The sequence below is a fragment of the Egretta garzetta genome, unplaced genomic scaffold (assembly GCF_000687185.1).
Source record: "Egretta garzetta isolate BGI_Z169 unplaced genomic scaffold, ASM68718v1 scaffold280, whole genome shotgun sequence".
In the NCBI taxonomy this organism is placed as follows: domain Eukaryota; kingdom Metazoa; phylum Chordata; class Aves; order Pelecaniformes; family Ardeidae; genus Egretta; species Egretta garzetta.
This window is the reverse complement of record NW_009258219.1, coordinates 1,018,669-1,037,655: the sequence shown is the minus strand read 5'-3', so window position 1 is coordinate 1,037,655 and position 18,987 is coordinate 1,018,669. Positions and strand designations below refer to the sequence as shown.

The 18,987-nt window shown below is 40.8% G+C and overlaps 1 protein-coding gene across 2 annotated transcripts in view; it reads right to left on the bottom strand.

Moving 5' to 3' along the window:
• The window catches only part of OGDHL (oxoglutarate dehydrogenase L), a 49,328-nt gene that overhangs the window by 2,979 nt on the left and 27,362 nt on the right, over positions 1-18,987 (bottom strand). For both annotated transcript variants that reach the window (XM_009634642.2, XM_035889367.1), the window contains 5 exons: positions 16,751-16,878; positions 7,069-7,247; positions 3,657-3,728; positions 2,223-2,348; positions 953-1,025 (listed from right to left, as the gene is read on the bottom strand). In XM_009634642.2, coding sequence (XP_009632937.1) covers positions 953-1,025; positions 2,223-2,348; positions 3,657-3,728; positions 7,069-7,247; positions 16,751-16,878 — 578 coding nt within the window. The remainder of the gene's footprint in view (positions 1-952; positions 1,026-2,222; positions 2,349-3,656; positions 3,729-7,068; positions 7,248-16,750; positions 16,879-18,987) is intronic.

The following is an 18,987-nucleotide window of genomic DNA, read 5'->3' as shown; positions in this document are numbered from 1 at the left end:
AGCAGGAACATGAAAGTATATCAGAATTAGATGTTAATTAGGAGCTTGGCCACTACTGAGGGTTAGCTGGAAGTAGAGGGGACTCCCAAGACAAAGTAACAAATCAGAATCCCTGCAGAATTTCTAATCTGACTCATTCTACAAAGCTTTTAAATAGTAATCAAAACCAGCAAATGTCTTCGCTTGAGAAGCAAACTTTACTCACCTACCAAAAGGAGATAATGCAATATTTAAGCATGTTTATACACTGCAACTTGCTTTTAGAAAACTGAGCAGTTACTCTTTTCTGACAGCAGTCAAGACACCCGCTAGAACTGGAGACAGACACCCCACACCCATGCACACCTTCTCACTCTGAACAACCTCTTTAATCACTCTAATCACTCACTCACTACAATTCACTGCATTTCTTCATGCCACTCTAACATGTTCCAACCAGTGCATGGTAAGACAAATCACTCCAGTATTACCTCTGCAGTTGCTACGTATCTCTTAATACTGATGGCAAGCCAACAGCAGCTAGGGTGCTAGCCTAAAGCTCTGAACTCACTGATCTCACCTTAGATCACTGGAGAAGAAATGGGCCCCTCATCCTTCCAAATGGGCACAGTGTAACTACAACCTATCCCTCAAATCTGGGGGGGCAGTACAAAGAACAATTCAATTTTTTATGAAGACAAAAAGAGCGGACGGACCTAAAAGCCTGCTGAGGGGAACATCCCTGCAGAGAGGGGAATGCACTTTCTGCTGCCTTTAGGATTAATGGTTGGTTACAAGATAAGCCTGTTAAAATTAAGAATCCATACTTGAAAGCAGACTCTCACTAGAGCAGCTCCACAGAAATTACGCCAAAGGAAAAGGCAAACTCTTCAGAGCAGGTTCTCTTCTTCACAATCTGACATGCAACTTGATATAGCTACTTATTTGTCCATAACACTTTAAGGTGACCTACCAGACACCATTTCATCAAAACTTGATTTAGCTTCTGGATGCCTCAGCAGTGACTTGGGTGTCAAAATAATCAGCTGTAAGACAGAAATTTTTCCAACACTCAGGAGCTGCTTTATCTACATTATTATATGAAATATTTGTAACACTGTTCATAAAAAAACCACAAACTGAATATGCTACAGATCAAATTAATGTGAATAATAAAAATGGTAAATTCTTTTTTTCCTGTTTTGAAAGCCCAGGAAGTTTCAAAATTATTCAAAAGATTTAAACACTGTTTAAAGGTTATCAAAAACCATTGCCTGTTTTTCTCTTTGAGAACAAAATCAAATCACAGGCTATGAACCAGTAAAACATCTAACAGTTGTATCTTAGGCTTTTGAAGTTCTGGCAATTAGACATGCAGATTTGTGCTGGTTTTGGCTGGGATGGAGTTACATTTCTTCACAGCAGCCAGTATGGGGCTGTGTTTTGGATTTGTGCTTGAACAGTGTTGATAACCCAGGGATGGTTTCGTTGCTGCTGAGCAGGGCTGACACAGAGCCAGGGCCTTTGCTGCTCCTCACCCCACCCCACCAGCGAGGAGGCTGGGGGGGCACAAGGAGCTGGGAGGGGGCACAGCCAAGAGAGCTGACCCCAACTGGCCCCAGGGATGTCCCATACTGTATGACGTCATGCTCAGCATGGAAAGCTGGGGGAAGAAGGAGGAAGGGGGGCACATTTGGAGTGATGGTGTTTGTCTTCCCAAGTCACCACTACGCGAGATGGAGCCCTGCTGTACTGGGGATGGCTGAGCACCTGCCTGCCCATGGGAAGCAGGGAATGAATTCCTTGCTTTGCTTTGCTTGCGTGGGTTGGCTTTTGCTTTACCTCAACCCACAAGTTTTCTCACTTTCACCCTTTTGATTCTCTCTCCCATCCCACTGTGGGGTGAGTGGGCTGGGTGGGGCTGAGCTGCCGGCTGGGGTTAAAGCACAATAAGGTTATAGTTATGCAACCTGTTAGCTACATAGTGCCTTGACAAGCTCATCTGAAGGTCTGCACAGCCAGAAGGAAGTAAAGCTGAAAATCAGATTTTAGAATCGTAGTAAGTCAGAGTTAAGTTTCATTCCAGCAAATCAGTGACTGTTCAAGTAAGACACCTCTGTTCAAGTAAGGTTTTTCACCAATGATTCTTGTTATTTTCAGCAGTATGTCATATGCAAACAAAGACCCCTCTTCGTGTGAGGGTTAATATACCTATAATCATCAAGTACATTACAAAAACTTACCGGTTTTCTGAATGGCAGCAAGATCTGTCTTCTGAGGACGTGAAAGTAATTGGCTGGAGTTGAACAATTCACCACAATCCAGTTGCATTCGTACAGCTGGGATACTTCAAATTGCTCACTGAACTCCTGAGAGAGACATTAAAGGCATCAGAAAAATGTCTAAAAGATCAGAAAAAAAGGCTTGAAAGCCATCCTTCTATTTCTGACTCTCAGCAACTCCCTTCTTCACGAAACCTTAATCAGCAGATCTCTGCTGAGATTATGCTATTAGCTAAGGGATGCATCCCTACAAGTCATTCTCTTCTTTTTCTAATTCTTCCTAAAAATGTATGCAAATAAAGGCAAAAAGCTTCCACTAATTTCAGCAAGCTGGGAAGTCCAGGAAGGAAGGGTGAGGAGGACTAGGACTTCAGTAGGTGGAAGACACAAAATAGAACCCCTTTGAAAGAATCTTAAATTCATTTTTTGAGTGTATAGTTAACTCTCTCTCCCATTTTTTGGTGAATGTCCTGTCCTCTTATACTACTTTAATACATAAATTTCATATGTTTTATATTTATGTATGTTATGAATATAGGGAGTTTTTTAATCCGTATCTATGTACATATATGTTAGGTAAGCATATATATAGGTATAGGTACAATAATCTCATTACAGAATGATACAGCATCTAACTGGTCCATGGTTTGAGCTCCTACCTTCCATGATAAAATTTGTATCTTGCTTATTACGTGCAACTGACAGTGCTTAAATGTAGTCAATCTAACAGGTCTTTATTCTGACAGTACACTGACAAAAATCACTTTTAGATAAGGAGGGACATGGCTTTGGAACTACCATTGCCCCAGGGCTAACAAACTCAGGGCCAAAACTGAAGCATCCATTTTATTTTGCTTTTTTTTTTAATTGGTGGGCTTTTCAATTAATGTATAGCAGTGTTTCTTAGGAAATCTGCAGCAGGGATGCCCAGTATCCTGTAGAGCTATGTACTTTATCTGTAGAAATGAATGACCAGTGTATGAAGGTCTTAGCCAAATCAAATTTAGAAGTTGCTTATTTTCATGCTCCCAGGAGTACAATTTAGCTCCACTGCAAAAAGCCAGGAGTAGTCTCACTTGGCCTTCTTTAGAAATTAGCTAGAGACACCTATTTGCAGTATGCACAGCAATATAAACAAGCAGAATCACTGGCCCTGAGGAACAGCCATAAAAAGATCATGCTGCCAGAGATTAATTGTATATGACCTCAGCTTTGAAATGAAGCAGCACATACTGCATACTTTGTTACTTTTACTGGGATCAAGTGAATGCTACACCAACTCTTGAAGCTAAATCTTAACCCACTGTACCTAGCTAAAAGGATGCTTCTTACAAAAAAATATCTCTGAGATGTGAAGAGCAAAAAAAGGACATGGCCTTTGACAAATCTACTTACTGGATAAGCATCAGAATCATCATTGCTCATCTGTAGAAACCTCTCAGGCCTGGCTGATGAATGCTCTGGACCCTGGTAAAGGTATCATTTAAAACAACATTAACAAGCCAAATCAGCAGTTAGACACCCATCTAGATCACTCACTCCATAAGCACCTTCTGTCACCCCAGAAGCTCTGCACCAGGCTGCACACCTGCCCCCCAGCCAAAGGCATCAATGGCGGCAGCAGAGAGAGGAGAGGACGCACCGCAGGACTGCAATTCTTTGTCTTCCGTAAACTGTTCTCATAGGAGAAGATCAGGTTTTACATGGATTTCCAATGTTTTTACCAGCTGCAAGCAATTTCTAGCCTTAGTATAGCTGCACAATGAAGACCAGTGAAAGGGCAGTAGGTCCATGTGGGCACAAGAATGACCTTGCTAATCATAGAATCATAGAATCGTCTAGGTTGGAAAAGACCTTTAAGATCATCAAGTCCAACCGTTAACCTAACTCTGCCATCCCACCACTAAACCATGTCCCTAAGCACCTCATCTGCCCGTCTTTTAAATACCTCCAGGGATGGGGACTCGACCACTAATGCAGGGCAAAAAAGGAGCAGGAGGAATGTCAGGAGGAGAAGCACTGCGGACCTCAGCGTACTGCAGTGACTCACGCTTCCTTGGGCCAAACCACACCTGCATGCTGAACAGGAGCAAACACAAAGTTAGCTGCTGACTATCTTTGCTATATTAGCAACACAACAAGCAGGCTCAGGATCTCTCTTACCATTGCTCATTGTTTAGTACAGGACAATATAGCCTAGGCGAATGCTTCAGCTGAAATGGATCAAAATACATGTACATGTTATCTGCAAACTAACCTAGGATTAATTTCTGCCTCCTTGGGAGATATTTTACATTCTGTCACAGTACTGAACGCTCACATCCACTGTCTCACTAGCAGCACCCAAGGTAATTTCTTTTAGTGGACACTGTTAGATCCATTTTACACTAGCAAAACATGCATGCTAGTCACAGACAATATCAGAAACAAGGATCTGTATGTGACAGAATCTATTATCTTCCCTCTCATGTCCTTGTTTATAAAGGATGAGAGAAAGCTGCAAGGATGCAGTGTGCTTTTTTACTTATTGCCAATGCTGGCAGCCTTTGCTTGTTTAAGTGACAGCTACCGTTTAGGAAGGACTTTCGTTTTGGAGACAGTTGCAAGGTAGTTTAGCCTGAAGACATAAACTATTACATCTCTCAAATCTCTCCATGGCTCCTAAGCTAACAATGCCCATAAAGAGCTTTTTTCTTTATATGGATGTCTCTCATTATAACTTCCTCCATTGAAACCTTAATGTATGATCTCCAAAATCATTCATTATTTTGAGAGCTAGTAGTCCACCTTGATTCAACACATCATCCTCCCTGCTTCCAAGTGCAGGATTCACTCCACTCCATGCGCTAAGGGAATTCAAAGGAAAAAACACTCCACTGGCAACAAAGGAGTAACACAAACAACCAGAAACTGTGCCTTGCATAATTACTCTTTTGAAGTCTGTCTCCGCTTGTGAGGTGCCAAATAATCTTGTCATAAACGGGTAAGGACTTGAGAACAAGAAGCAAAACTGTGCAAAACTATGATGCATAGTACCAGGCCAATATTGCAATACCTCTGCTGTATACATCTATTTGCTGTAAATCAAATCTTATGCTAAGTAACAATCTATAGCCGTACAAACATAGAGTGCTTCCCAAGCACACTGAATTCCGTATGCTGGAAATGGAGATGTTGCTAGCAAACAATTACAGGAGAGACGCATGAGGCTTCCCTGACATACACACATACGCTGCCCCAGCAACAACCTCAGTCCAGAGCCTCAATGTTCACATCCATCTTTGATTTCTCTGCTGACACTGCCACTCAGATTGCCAGCAACTGCTGCGTGGGATGGGGCAGGGTTTATTTCTACTGTGACCACCTATCCAGCGAGACCTATACCGAATCCATTAGCTACTTTCAGATGAGTCCCCAAGGAGCCGTTAGGCAGCAGAGTCTTTCAATCACAGCCAGCTTGCCTGTGAATGCATGACCTAGAGGTGAAGGGATCCATATCCCATTACAAATCCTTCCCCAAATCATTCTGTCCCCAACACTGTAGTTATAGAGACAGTAACACTCCTGTAATGGAAAGCTCCTCTGGGAAGATAACGGATTTCAACAGCCTGGTGGAATTCTTAAATATTCGTAAAACACCTGACACTAGTAGCAAAATAAGCGTGTTTCAGAAGATCTGGGCAAATCTTAGCTGCCAAGTGGCTAAGAGAAAAGAAAGATTAACTGTATTGTAAATAGCAGAGAAGCAGCTCCCTTCAGCTGAGTGCTTCCCTGCAGAGGATCACACCTCCTGCTGAGGGCACATTCAGGCTGCACCTCAGGAGTCATTTAAAAAAAATGAATTTATCAAAACTCTTGTGAACAACATCAGACCCGTTATTCTTTACACACAAATGGGTATGGAAAGCCATTCATAAGATATGAATGCACCCCAGTATATCAGGACAGGATTATAATTGAATGGAAATAAACTAAATTGTTTGTGAAAATGGAAATGATGCAGTTTGTAGTGAAGGATCTAGAGCATTTATACAGACGGAGATTGCCAATGTGGCACATACTAGGCTTTTCTGAATAGAAAACTAGAACGTACATGCATCAATTCATGACTGTTAATGCATTTGAAAAGGAGAAAATTAACCTAGCCTGACACAATGTTCATGTAACCTTTAAAAATAATTTGAAAAGATTTAAAGAACAATTCTACTGCTGATATGAACGTCATATAACTTTATATACAGAGCTTGCCCATGCCCCTTTCCTCTAAGACACTGCCTACTTACTTCTAGCAGCCACCAAAGAAAAGAGAGGCAACAGCTAGTGGAAACATTTTCTTTTTCAGAAAGAGAAAAATTTCTTCTTATATCAAAGTTACCTAATATCAATGATTTTTGAAGAAGTTTTAAAGCTGTTCCATATCATTTCATTGCAAGTGAATTTAGTACAGAGTTTACACAGACATACTTCATGCAAAATAAAACCAAGCAAGTACTGCTAGACACTAATGATGAAAGATACAAAAAAAGAGAGAAAAAAAGAAAAAAATTGGGAAAACGTACACACCACTAAGAAGGACACAAAGCTAAGAGCTCAGAAATATTTCTCAGTTTTCTTTGGTTCCCACCGATCAATCTATCTACATTTTTTTCTGGAGCACTGAAGCGGTCCAACACGCTAAACAGCGCCTTCATCCCCCCAGTTTCATATTACTATTGGATCCCTTAGACACCTTCAGCTTTCACAGCTGCAGAGGAAGGCAAGGTAGCCAGCATTTCCTTCCCGCACACGCCAGCCAGCCGCCCCTCACCATTCCTTCCATTCCATGTGGCAAGAGCAGGACGATCCCATTGTGACGAACCCACTTGGCCTGGCCAGAGCTGATGAACTGGTCTATTATACACTGTGCCGTGTTGTGGAAGTCGCCAAACTGGGCCTCCCAGCACACCAGGGCATTGGGACTCGCCATAGCAAAGCCAAGTTCAAAACCTGAGAACCAAACAAGTAGGAGAATTAGAAAAGAAACAGACTTACTGAGAATTCTGTTCATTTCTCATTAAAAAAAAATAAATTAAAACAAAACCAGAATGAGAACGTGAACTGGATCTTTGTAACTCTGTTATAAATCATGCAGTTTTCAGTAGCACCTTTTCCATAAAAAAGATTACCAAATACCTTTTTGCCAATACTGACTCCAATCCTTCAAACCTTTCCTTAAATGTTTAAGTATCATAGGAGTTTTTAAATGAACTAAACCCTCTTCCTTAGCTCAGACTTTCGTGTGATGTTTTCCTGAGAGCTCACTGAGGTTGGTAGCATCTTTTCCTGTAAAAATCTACTTACAGCCCAGTACTAGCTCAAGAAACTACTTGGTAATTTTATTACTTACACAGGCCTGCACAACACTGTCTTTTTTATTTCCCTCTCATATGCAGGTGCTGAACAAAATTGGTGACATCAATCTTCAGTCTTTAGACAGGATCATAATCTTCGGATCTTCAAACAAACTTGAACATAATAGGTGCATGGGAGACACATCTGGGACTTGGGTAAATAATCCTTTCTTTGGCAGGGTTAAGGACCCCTTAGGTCTCTGCCTCAGTGGCAGAGAGGAGACCGGAAGTGCTCTTCGTGGGGAGGACAATCACAACAAGAAAGACATTGAGGTGCTGGAGAGTGTCCAGAGAAGGGCAACGAAGCTGATGAGAGGTCTGGAACACAAGTCTTATGAGAAGCAGCTGAGGGAACTGGGGTTGTTTAGTCTGGAGAAAAGGAGGCTGATGGGAGGCCTTATCGCCCTCTACAGCTACCTGAAAAGAGGCTGTAGTGAGGTGGGCATCCATCTCTTCTTCCTGGTAACAAGCGATAGGACAAGAAGAAATGGCCTCAAGTTGTGCCAGGGGAGGTTTAGATTGGACATTAGGAAAAATTTCTTCATGGAAAGCGTTGTCAAGCATTGGAACGGGCTGCCCAGGGAAGTCGCCGAGTCCCCACCCCTGGAGGTATTTAAAAGACATCTAGATGTGGTGCTTAGGGACATAGTTTAGTGGTGGACTTGATCATCTTAAAGGTCTTAAAGGTCTTTTCCAACCTAAATGACTCTACAACATCAGTACTTCAGCTAGTGAAAACAGAAAGACGTAACTTTCCTCTCCACTCTGTGTCAAAGTTCTCAACCCTGTTTTCAGGTGGTTTACAGTAGCAGATAAGTGCAGAAATTTCCCTAAACCTGGGCTGTTTGAACTGTAAAGTCGTCAACTCCACACAGAGGAGAAGGGCCACACATTCCCACCTCCTCAGCCATGTCAGGTTAACACAGCGGGACAAACGTACAGCAGCAGCCCGGGTGACAGCAGCTCAGGTATTCTGCACAGGGCAAGCCAGGCAGCTTGTTGTCTGCTCTTAAAACTTGTCAAGGCCCAAACATAACTGAAGGCTCTTGACAGACTCCATGGGTATCTCTTAAAAGGCAGAAATGAATTATTGCTCTCACTGAGACATCTGATGCAGCATGATAAAACCCCAGCTCTACAACAGGACCTGGGGAGATGATTGGCAAAGAGAGAAAATAAAACCAAATCAAACTGCTACGGAAATGTAAGCTAGGTAATTGATTCCTAGTAGCTCTGCAAAGGCAAAAGATAGAAAACTGCAAGGGTGTTTGCAAGTGCCGCATGGCCTCTGCTGTGTAGCTTTAAAACAAATGCAGAATTGTGTGTCGCATCAGAACACGAAAACCTAGCTGTGTGCAATGTACCTGTCTCACTTTAATGACCACACTTAAATTTAAGGTATTTTTCTATACCACGTTCCATAGTGAACACCTAAACGTATCTAATAATAGAAAAATATATTTGATCTCTGCTCATACTTTCCTTTGACACTTTGATATATCTGAGCCTGGAGTGCTCATATTCTACACCTATAGTTAAAACTAAAAAAGTTAAAGCTCTCAGTAAACAACAATGCTCTGGATGTAGCAGTTCTGACTGAGAGAAAACTGATTCATTACACAGAGAGAATAAGTATTTGATGGATAAATATGTTTTAAGCTGAAGTTTTTAAGTTCTGCACAGAATATAAAGATCTGTTTTCAAATACAGAACTGCAAAATGGGAAAACGCTTGTTGAAGGTTACCCCAACAACGCAACCAGCTTTGCTGTTGCAAAATTTTATTTAAAAAGCTAGGATAACAAGTTATAATGCTTTCCTGAGTAATTGCAAGACTGTAAGAAACTTCAGAGTGAGCTAACAGACTGATATGGATTTCTTATCTCTTTACAGCTTCTTTATTTTAAGATCTGCACATGTAACCTAAGTAGCAGAGAGAGTCCCATCCTGCTACCATTGATCTACACTGAACTCAGCTTCATGCTTTTGCTATGTACAAGTCACTGTAATTTCCATTTTTGCCTGGTTTCTTTACAGTGACACGGTAGCCACTCAAATGCTGTTCTACAATACAGGCTTGACAGCAAAACCAGCTTAGTCAAAAATGAACATGGTTTCTGGTAACAAAATCTCTGTACTGCTTAATTTGTCACACTGGCCCCCAGCCTCCCCCCACCCCCAGTCATAGTAGTGTAGATTTAATGAAGACACAAAATGCGCCTAAGACTGGCATTTAGGATGCAAAGAGAAATCCCTTCATACCTGAGAAGTCGGTACACCTGTCTAGACACTATGCATTAATTTGGGTTTCTCCTCCTTGTTTAACTTGCAGACATTCTCAGGAGTACAGGACAAAAATATCAACCTGTAAAACCTCAGGTTGTGGCTAATATTTCCAAGACCCAGAGACGGCTATGAGCCCAAATACAATCATAAGTCAGGAACCTAATATGCCTCCTAAATATTGTGTATTAGTAAAATCCAATACTGCTTTGTGATGACCACTATTTAGTAAACTACAGTAAATTGTCATGAAACCGTGATAAAACCCAAAGTCACTGGAACTATAGTTTCTGACTCTGATCAAACCCACTCTACAACTCTTCTAACTAGGAAAGTTTCAGGAACTTCAAAAAACTCAGGCTTCCTGGAAGAGATGAGCTCCACATCTTGACATTCTCCACATGCAGAAGGCTACTGCTACAGGGACAAATTAACTGCATGAGAGACAAAGCAACAAGAGCTTCAAGTGAAATTGTTTATTCACAGAGAAAAAGAGTTTCACATATTGTTCTTACAGTGTGTCTTCATAGTCTACTCCTTGGTAATTCCAACCCAGCTTTTTGTTTACCATCTCTATGGCAAGAAATCTTTGAGTCACTTGGCTTCTGGACTGCTGAACTCTGAACAGTCCATCCATGACTCCAGCAGATGCTCATGTTTGCACCAAAAGGCAACAGTAAGTTAGAGGCCAAAAGGTGACTGCTAAGTCAGACAGACAGCCTTTCATCTGTGAGTCACCATGACAGCGCACTACCAAAGACAATGGCTTTTGGTGACCAATCCTTTGGCCTGACTGCCTAAACGGCCTTTCTTTCAGAACATATTTTAAACCTCTGTCTTCCTTATTTGTGTGATTCTATTGTTTTTAACATAATGCAAACAGTGGAAAAATTTACACAACTCCTTCAATGCATGTTCCCAAAGGTATCTGAAAAATAGATTTCCCTAGATAGGCTTGAATCCCATTCTAATTTTACACAAGCATTAAGAGACCATTTCTACTGATTGGGTTACATGGTTGAGAAAATATGCAATATGTTCAAGCCTTATTTGCACATATGCTGCTCTCTGTAAGGATAGGGTAATCTAGCTTTTAGAGAAGAACGAACTGAGGTCTTGACCACTTGGAGTTATCAATAACCACGGTGCTTTTCAGAAAGTATGGAGCTCTATTCATATTTAAAACTTCGTCAGAACACACACATCATTCTGTTTCATATACCAAAATCACCCCTAAAATTTACATGGAAAAAAAGAGTGTCACTTCTCATTTCTTATCTTATTGCCCACTTTGTGCTAATAATCTCCACAAGGTGACAAAACTGCACTGAAAGATGTGATCCTAACATGGATACTTTTTTGTAAGCTTTCCGACAGTCATGAAAGTATCGGGGAAATATATCCAAATGTAATCCATACATTCTGATTAATATTTTGAAATTAACTCTGCCAAGACTACCATTTCATGGAACATGTGTCTGTGGTATACGCATCTTTGGTATACCAGAACTCATTTTCCACCAGACAAATGGCAATAAGAGTTCCTAACATTAAAGCTATGACATGAGCAATTATAGCAATTGCTAGGTAGTCTGTCAAGAATTATGACTCCTACCTGCATGCAGAGAGAGCAAGATCTGAACTGCTAAATTTAAAAAAAAAAAAAAAAGAAAAAGAAAAAATTGGTGAAAAGTAATCTAGACAGATGCAAGTGAACAACCCAGGAGAGGGTGAGATGCTTCTCCTGAAAGGGATTTGTTGGGGCAGCAGGTGAGTCAAGGGCAGGGCAAGTGACACAAGCTAGAAAGACTCCGCAGTTCTAGAGATAGGACATGAACTGCATGGGAGCAGGTTCCTACCCAGGCCCCTCATGAAGGCTCAACCTCACACCAGAGTAAAGGGTTAAAAAAACTGCAGCAGAGACCTTGCAAACTTTTATTGTGTGGGCCCACAGAGACAAAAACTGACCATTTCTTCAGAATGCTGAGCAAACTTCGTGAGTTTGAAGGACTAACTCTTAGACAGGTAGAAACACAGAGAACAGGTTTAAGCTGTGAGGAAATCCAGTGCCAAGACAACCAGTCTGAAAGACACAGCTTTCAAAGAATGACAGGTAAAGAATCTGCACGCCCAGAGGGTGGTGGAGAGCCACCAGCCAGCTCCTGAACACTAGGCAGTCGCTCAGTGCTCAGAGCACGCCAGGGCACAGGGGACCAGGACCCAGCACAGCAGTTTGGTAAACTTCCAAACTGAGGGGAGAGAGAAAAGAAAAATACACAGCACTTGACTAAGGTTGCAAAACTAATGTTTTAACTGCTGAAGTTCATTAAGGTCCCTAGATGACAGGCATAGCAGAAATGCTTGTTTCTTTTAGTCCAGTTCCTGCTGTGCTCCCTTACTGTTCTTCCGTCACTCTGGCAGAGAAAGAGGTGTTGTCAAGCAAAGTGGCAGCTTACACAGCATAGTATGCTGTGGTTTTCCCCACAGCACTTTTCATGATTGTCATAAGAACTGTAGTTTTTCAATTAGCGTAAGTAAGGCTATAGCTTAATTCAATATGATTTCAAAGTGACTTAAGGCATCAATGTTAACTAATGGTTATAGAGGGCTTATCAGTGCAGGGATTTAATGTCAGAATGAGGAAAGTTATAAAGACAGATTTGTGCTATGTTTAACAGAAAATCTAAGTGCAGGGACTAATGGAGGGACATGCATCCTTTCACAAACCCAAACACAGCCCAGGAAAAGTGAAGTTAATACCCATCTGGTGGCTGACTATTAAACAGAAAGACTGATGCCTTCTTAGAGCTCCATGCAGATGCCACTGGTCCTTAGTTACTACAGTCTGTCCTATTTCCTAACACAATTTCTGACAGGTAATTGTATTTGCTACTTCTAACCTTAAAAATATGTTGTTCTAAATGAGCAGTAATACTACATATTTCATCTGAGGAGTGTATCGCAAAAAAAAAAAAAAAAAGGTTAAATCAATACCTGTCCTCTTTCCTTCATCTTTTGCTTTAAACATGAACTTCCCCCTTGAAAAAGCTGTACTCCAGGTCTCATTGTTCAGGAATTTGCTGAACTGCATACTAGTTCCAAGTCTATCATGCCTGGAGGTTTCCTGGAAGTTCCCAGTATGGAATGCTACAGCTCAAGACCTCTCAAAGCCAGTACTGAAAGTGACAGAGAGAATCACACCTCCTGGGTGGAGAATCAACACTACACAAGTAATTCTGAGGGCTGTAAAGAGAGACAGGAGATCCTTTCAAGTATTTTAAAAATGCCGAAGAGGCAGCATGGAGTGCCTGTAAGTTACTTTTGCTTTTTTCCTCTATCTTGATCAGCAAATAAACTCAGACAAACTTTTTTGCTTAAATGACTTCACGCAGCCATCACTTATAATCCCAGACATTCAGTTTCAGTAAAAGGGGAAATCTATAATGAGTGGATGCACAACTAAACTGTAATAATCTGGAAATAGCTAAAAACAGTAGACATAGGATGCCAAACAAATTTATCAGAGGTTGTTAAATACTCTGATTTAATGCCTCAGTACACACACTCCACAGCTTCCTGTATACAAAACATAAGCAATTGTTTGACCTACAAGTTAACAAGACTGCCTTTGTTTTATTTCTAAGTGAAATCAATCTTGTCAGAGTATCATTTTAATGGAACAGTTACACCCCAGGTGTTCCTAACCAGCTCAGCAATAACTTGGTGCAAAGCCCACAGCTCTGAACAGATGCCAGCTCTTGGCTTATGTACTTGCCAAGGAAATAATCTGTAGTTTTACCATGCTGGGCTGTTCAATCCATTTTTACTTAGCTCTAATTCACAGAAACTAAGGGAAATCCCAAAATGCTTCTGAGGTGCTGCAAGTTAACACAGTCATAAATTAAATTCTTAACACCTTTTTTTTTTTTTTTTTTTTTTTCCTTTATACCTTCTCACAACCCTCCCACCAAATACTTTAGGGCACTAATCCCAAACCAGTCCTCGTAGCAGGCTTTTGTACTAGAAAAAGCCACTAGAAAAAATATGGTGCTGGGGTTTTTTGCTAATCCTGAAGGATCAACTCCTTGAACTGCAAATGTTCACTTATTCTTCCATGTCCTAAAAAGGAGACCCAGTGATGTTACCAGCCAAACATGTAACAATTCTAATTCTAATAGCTCCTCTTTGACTGAGAGGCGTAACTGGAAGAGACGTGTTCACACACTGCTGCTTATCCCAACACTCTCTCTATGGATACAAAACACAAGAGTAAACATGTAGGAAAAGGCTGATAAGTAAAAGCTAGCAAGAGAGAGGAACTTAATTATAAAATCACTTCAACATAGAAACATGGCATTTTTAGTTTAAAAAAAAAAAATCACTCATCAACTATTTCTATCAATTTAATCTCCTTTACTGTTAGAAAACATCTCAGACATGAGGGATTTAAAGTTCTTAGTAATTAAAACTATCAATATTGTCAGTTTTGAAGAACCTGTCATCACATCTGCAGAAGCAGAATTGTACAGAACTCTTGTTTTCACTGTATGAACAAACCCATATTTGCCCTATTACTTGCATTCAATGAAAGTTATTAAATCAACTTTCACATTTCTGCTGCTGGGGAGGGGGGAAGAGCAGTAGCAGGATGAGATAAAGAAAGAGAAAGAAGGAGGGCCCACTTGGTTGATTTGTTAAAGAATTGTGGCAATAAGAATTGCCCTTCACACCATATCAACAGTAGGTTTCCTAGACCTATTGAGCCATAATTTTTGAAAAAAACCAGATTTCAACCATATCCAGACATTTGTCACTTTCACATTTGGATATATCATTTGAATGTAAGTTAAGAAACCCCAGCGCAAACTGTGAGAAACATAGAAAATTGGAAACAAACAAACAAAAAATTGTTCTCTGAAATTAAATTCTTGCTTTTTAACTATGCCAATTACTTTTCTTATGTTTATACACATCCTCTTTTGTACTCTCCTATTTAGAGTTTACATTTACATGTTACTATATTAGCTTATACAGATGCAAACTTCTGTTCACACTAGTTCTGTCACAGAGCTAACAAAAATACCTAAAAAATCTCATGTCACATGTAGCATAAGTTGTGCTGGTTTTGGCTGGGATGGAGTTACATTTCTTCACAGCAGCCAGTATGGGGCTGTGTTTTGGATTTGTGCTTGAACAGTGCTGATAACCCAGGGATGGTTTCGTTGCTGCTGAGCAGGGCTGACACAGAGCCAGGGCCTTTGCTGCCCTTTGCTTCCCCTCCCCCCCCCCCACCAGCGAGGAGGCTGGGGGGGCACAAGGAGCTGGGAGGGGGCACAGCCGGGACAGCTGACCCCAGCTGGCCCCGGTGATATCCCATACTGTATGACATCATGCTCAGCATGGAAAGCTGGGGGAAGAAGGAGGAAGCGGGGGAGGTTTGGAGTGATGGTGTTTGTCTTCCCAAGTCACCGCTATGTGTGATGGAGCCCTGCTGTCCTGGGGATGGCTGAGCACCTGCCTGCCCATGGGAAGCAGGGAATGAATTCCTTGCTTTGCTTTGCTTGTGAGCGTGGCTTTTGCTTTACCTATTGACCGGTCTTTATCTCAGCCATGAGTTTTCTCACTTTTACCCTTCCGATTCTCTCCCCCATCCCACTGTGGAGGGAGTGAGTGAGCGGCTGGGTGGGGCTTAGTTGCCAGCTGGGGTTAAACCACAACATATGTAAAAATGACCATGTGATCAAATATTTATGGAACTTTGAAGCAAGCAGCTATCACTCACCATCTTTATCTACTACAATGTTTCATCCTTTTCCCTTACACTAGCTCTGAAATGGATACGAAACAATATTTCATTATTCTTCCATAGAATCAATAACATTTTTGATAAATTATTAGATATATTTGTTTTGTGGTCCACATTTCTCTTGCCACCCTCATCATGTCAGAGTGAGGTTATCTATTCTCTGCGGCTGAAAGTAAAATGTCTGTCCAGTACCAAAAATATAATTCACTATGATTAATACTATCACTAACAAGAATTTGTTTTCTTGAAATAGCACCATTCAGAACAGCAGTTCAGATAAGGCCAGGATGGATTTTTATATCTGTATTACAAAGTGTCCCTGATTTTGTTGGCAGTTCCTCCCCTTTTGAGAAGGTATTGGGTGTATGTTCCAGCACTGCCAAGATCAACCACAACAGATGGATTCTTTCAACTTAATCCCTTAATTGTAAAACTTGCTTACGATGCTTGTTTAAGAGATGCCAGAACCTGAGAGGGAGAGCTTTGCTACCTGTTTCACATAACTGTTTTACAACTTTTTTCCACATTCTCTTTCTTGCTGACCTTGGCTTCTCGTATAGCTACGTTATTTTCTGAAACTCATCTGTCATTACTATGTAATTTCTTGTTGAATACTAATGAGACCAATACTAGCATATTCTGTGTCTTTTCCACCAAAAGCTGCTTAAGTGTTCCAGTTTATAGTTTTAAAGTACAAGCATGTTCTAAGCAGCCCAAACAATTGTTCTGCAATTCCTGGCTCCCACCTGATACAGAACTGCTATGAATGTCAAAATACAACAAAGGCAGAGTTTGTTTATTTTGAAACAGAATGAGACTTTTGTTTGTTTGTTTGTTTTGAGGCTTGGCAAACTCAAGTAACAAAGTAAAACTTTGTCGCCAGGAGGATTAACCACATTAAAGCAAAACTGGAAAAAAATTCCTCTTAATTAGCAGTCATTAGTTCCTACAGCTTGTTTGAGACCTATTAAAACATAAGCAGATCTGCCAGGTAATTACCCCGAGACATACCTAAGACACCATATTCGGAAAGGGAGCTGTTGCACACAGTATAGGGGGCCTGCTGCTCCCAGAGGTGATTCATGGGAACACACGTTCTCTTGTCAACTTCTTGATCATGAAGCACATGATGACGATGGCTGCAAATAGGTGTTGAAAGAAATGTATTAGCTACAAATAACTTTGGGCTTTAACAGCACTATTTTCAAAGACAAACCATCAAAAGCTACGTTCTAGAAAGCATGCAAGCAACACAGTTATCTTTGCTTTACACAACACCCCAGTTTGGTTGAAACCTAGCAATACCATCACATGTCTAAATACAATTGCTGTGCTATAAGGACTTCCACTGACTATCCAGGCTTGTTCTCAAGCACTCATGGAAACTGAAAATACCTCATCACTAAGTAGAACTGGGGGAGAGAAGGGAAGGGGTGGTGAGGTTGTTGCTATAAAATAGACTGATTAAAGTAAAAAAAACCCAGAAGACAAAAATTTATATTAAAAACATTTCACTCTGCCTCCTCTGGACTGCCTTGACTCTGCCTTGACTCTTTAATCTTTTCTTTAAAACAAATGTTGTTTGTCTTTTATGCAAAAATTTAATCTAATCTAATCTCAGCACCAAGACTTGAAGCAGTTGTACGCTCTTTCCTGCTATTTCCAGTCGCATGCACCATTTACAGTTCTCTAGAACACCATTAATCAGCATTAGAATGGGGCACCAAGGAACCCTACCAAAACAGAGATGACTGAAGTAATTACTGTAATCCATTAACTCTCTGAGCAGACTGAGTGAATCACACCAATATGTCCAGCTTTACAACTGCTAACATAAGGACAGTTATTATACTGGTAACAACTACTGTGTGTTGTACAGCTGCCAACACTGAACCTTTGTGTAGTTCCCTTCGCTATAATGAATGCTAGCCAAAGAGCTCTGGAATCTATTTAGAAGTCAACGATATAAGACCAGGAAAAGACAGACTGAAGAACAGCACAGGGAGGGAGGTAGATAGAGGAAAATACACACACCAGACAGCTGTTAGGCAGAAATAATTTTTTCCACTGTCATTTTAGTATTGTCATTCAGCTGAAGACAGAAGGCTTAGCTAGGCAATAAGATTCTATTGCTGGGGAAACAAAAAACTTCATGCTCAAGGTGATTACAATGAGCATAGATGGATGGCCAGAAATACACAGACATGCAAGTCAGATTTTGCTCTTGCGCAATTGTCAAGTTTACTGACACCAAGCCAGTACAGAATCAAGCCTCTCTCCCCCTTTCCTTTCCTTCTCCAGAGAGCATCTCCAAGATGAGAGAGGATAAAAACAGATATAATTTCTGTGTTTGCAAACATGTTTTTTCCAGTAAAAATCCACCAGCATTTGCAAATGTCTTCAGTTGTTAGAGAAGCTGCTCGCCTTTATTATAAATGACGAAGAAACCAAAGCACAGCTAAAAAAGAGCAGCTCTGCTGAGAACTGCAGTATCTCTTCAATGTGCTTGTACCACAAGTTAACTTTTCTACCTATTCCTCTGATGAAATGAGCCTGAATACAGTATAACAGGCCAAGTCTTACACATGTCTACAGTGTTCTCTTCTGTTTTAACAGGGTAGTTGAATATTCTCTGACTTCCTCAGGTCTAAGGCATTTTGTTAAATTTCACCCTTTTTCAGTTTTGTTTTCAGGTCTTGTCTGAAGGATTTTGTTAAATTGTCATTAGAATGGGAGCAAAAAGAAGAAAGCCCAAAAGACTGGATACCAAATGAAGCTCAGCACAGAAACAGAGCACTGTACCAGAGAAGACGGGCACCAAGATTTATCTCTTTTCTGCAAGCATTCACAATGAAGCACAGTGCAGCTGCTAGTTCATTCACCCCCTGTAACGGGCTTCGCATCAAAGGCTTCAATTAAATACATCATTAACACTTCACTCCACAGAGAATCAGGTAAGGCAGCAGAACTGTATATATTTTTACCAAGTGATCAGATTCTGCGTTCATTCATGCTCCATAGTCATTAAAGGTCTCGGTACAAAGGATCTTGTTTCACTTAAGAAAACCTTGCCAACTGGCAATGTGTTTGTTCACAGGATAGCAGAGTTCCAAGCAGCCACCACTGGAATGATATCTAAAAGGCTTCAAAATCTGCAGAACCTGCTTTTACTTCTCAGCAATTAGATGGATTGCAGCTGAATTTTTAGTTAGAAAGCAGAAAAAAAAATAATTTCTTCTTTTCAGCAG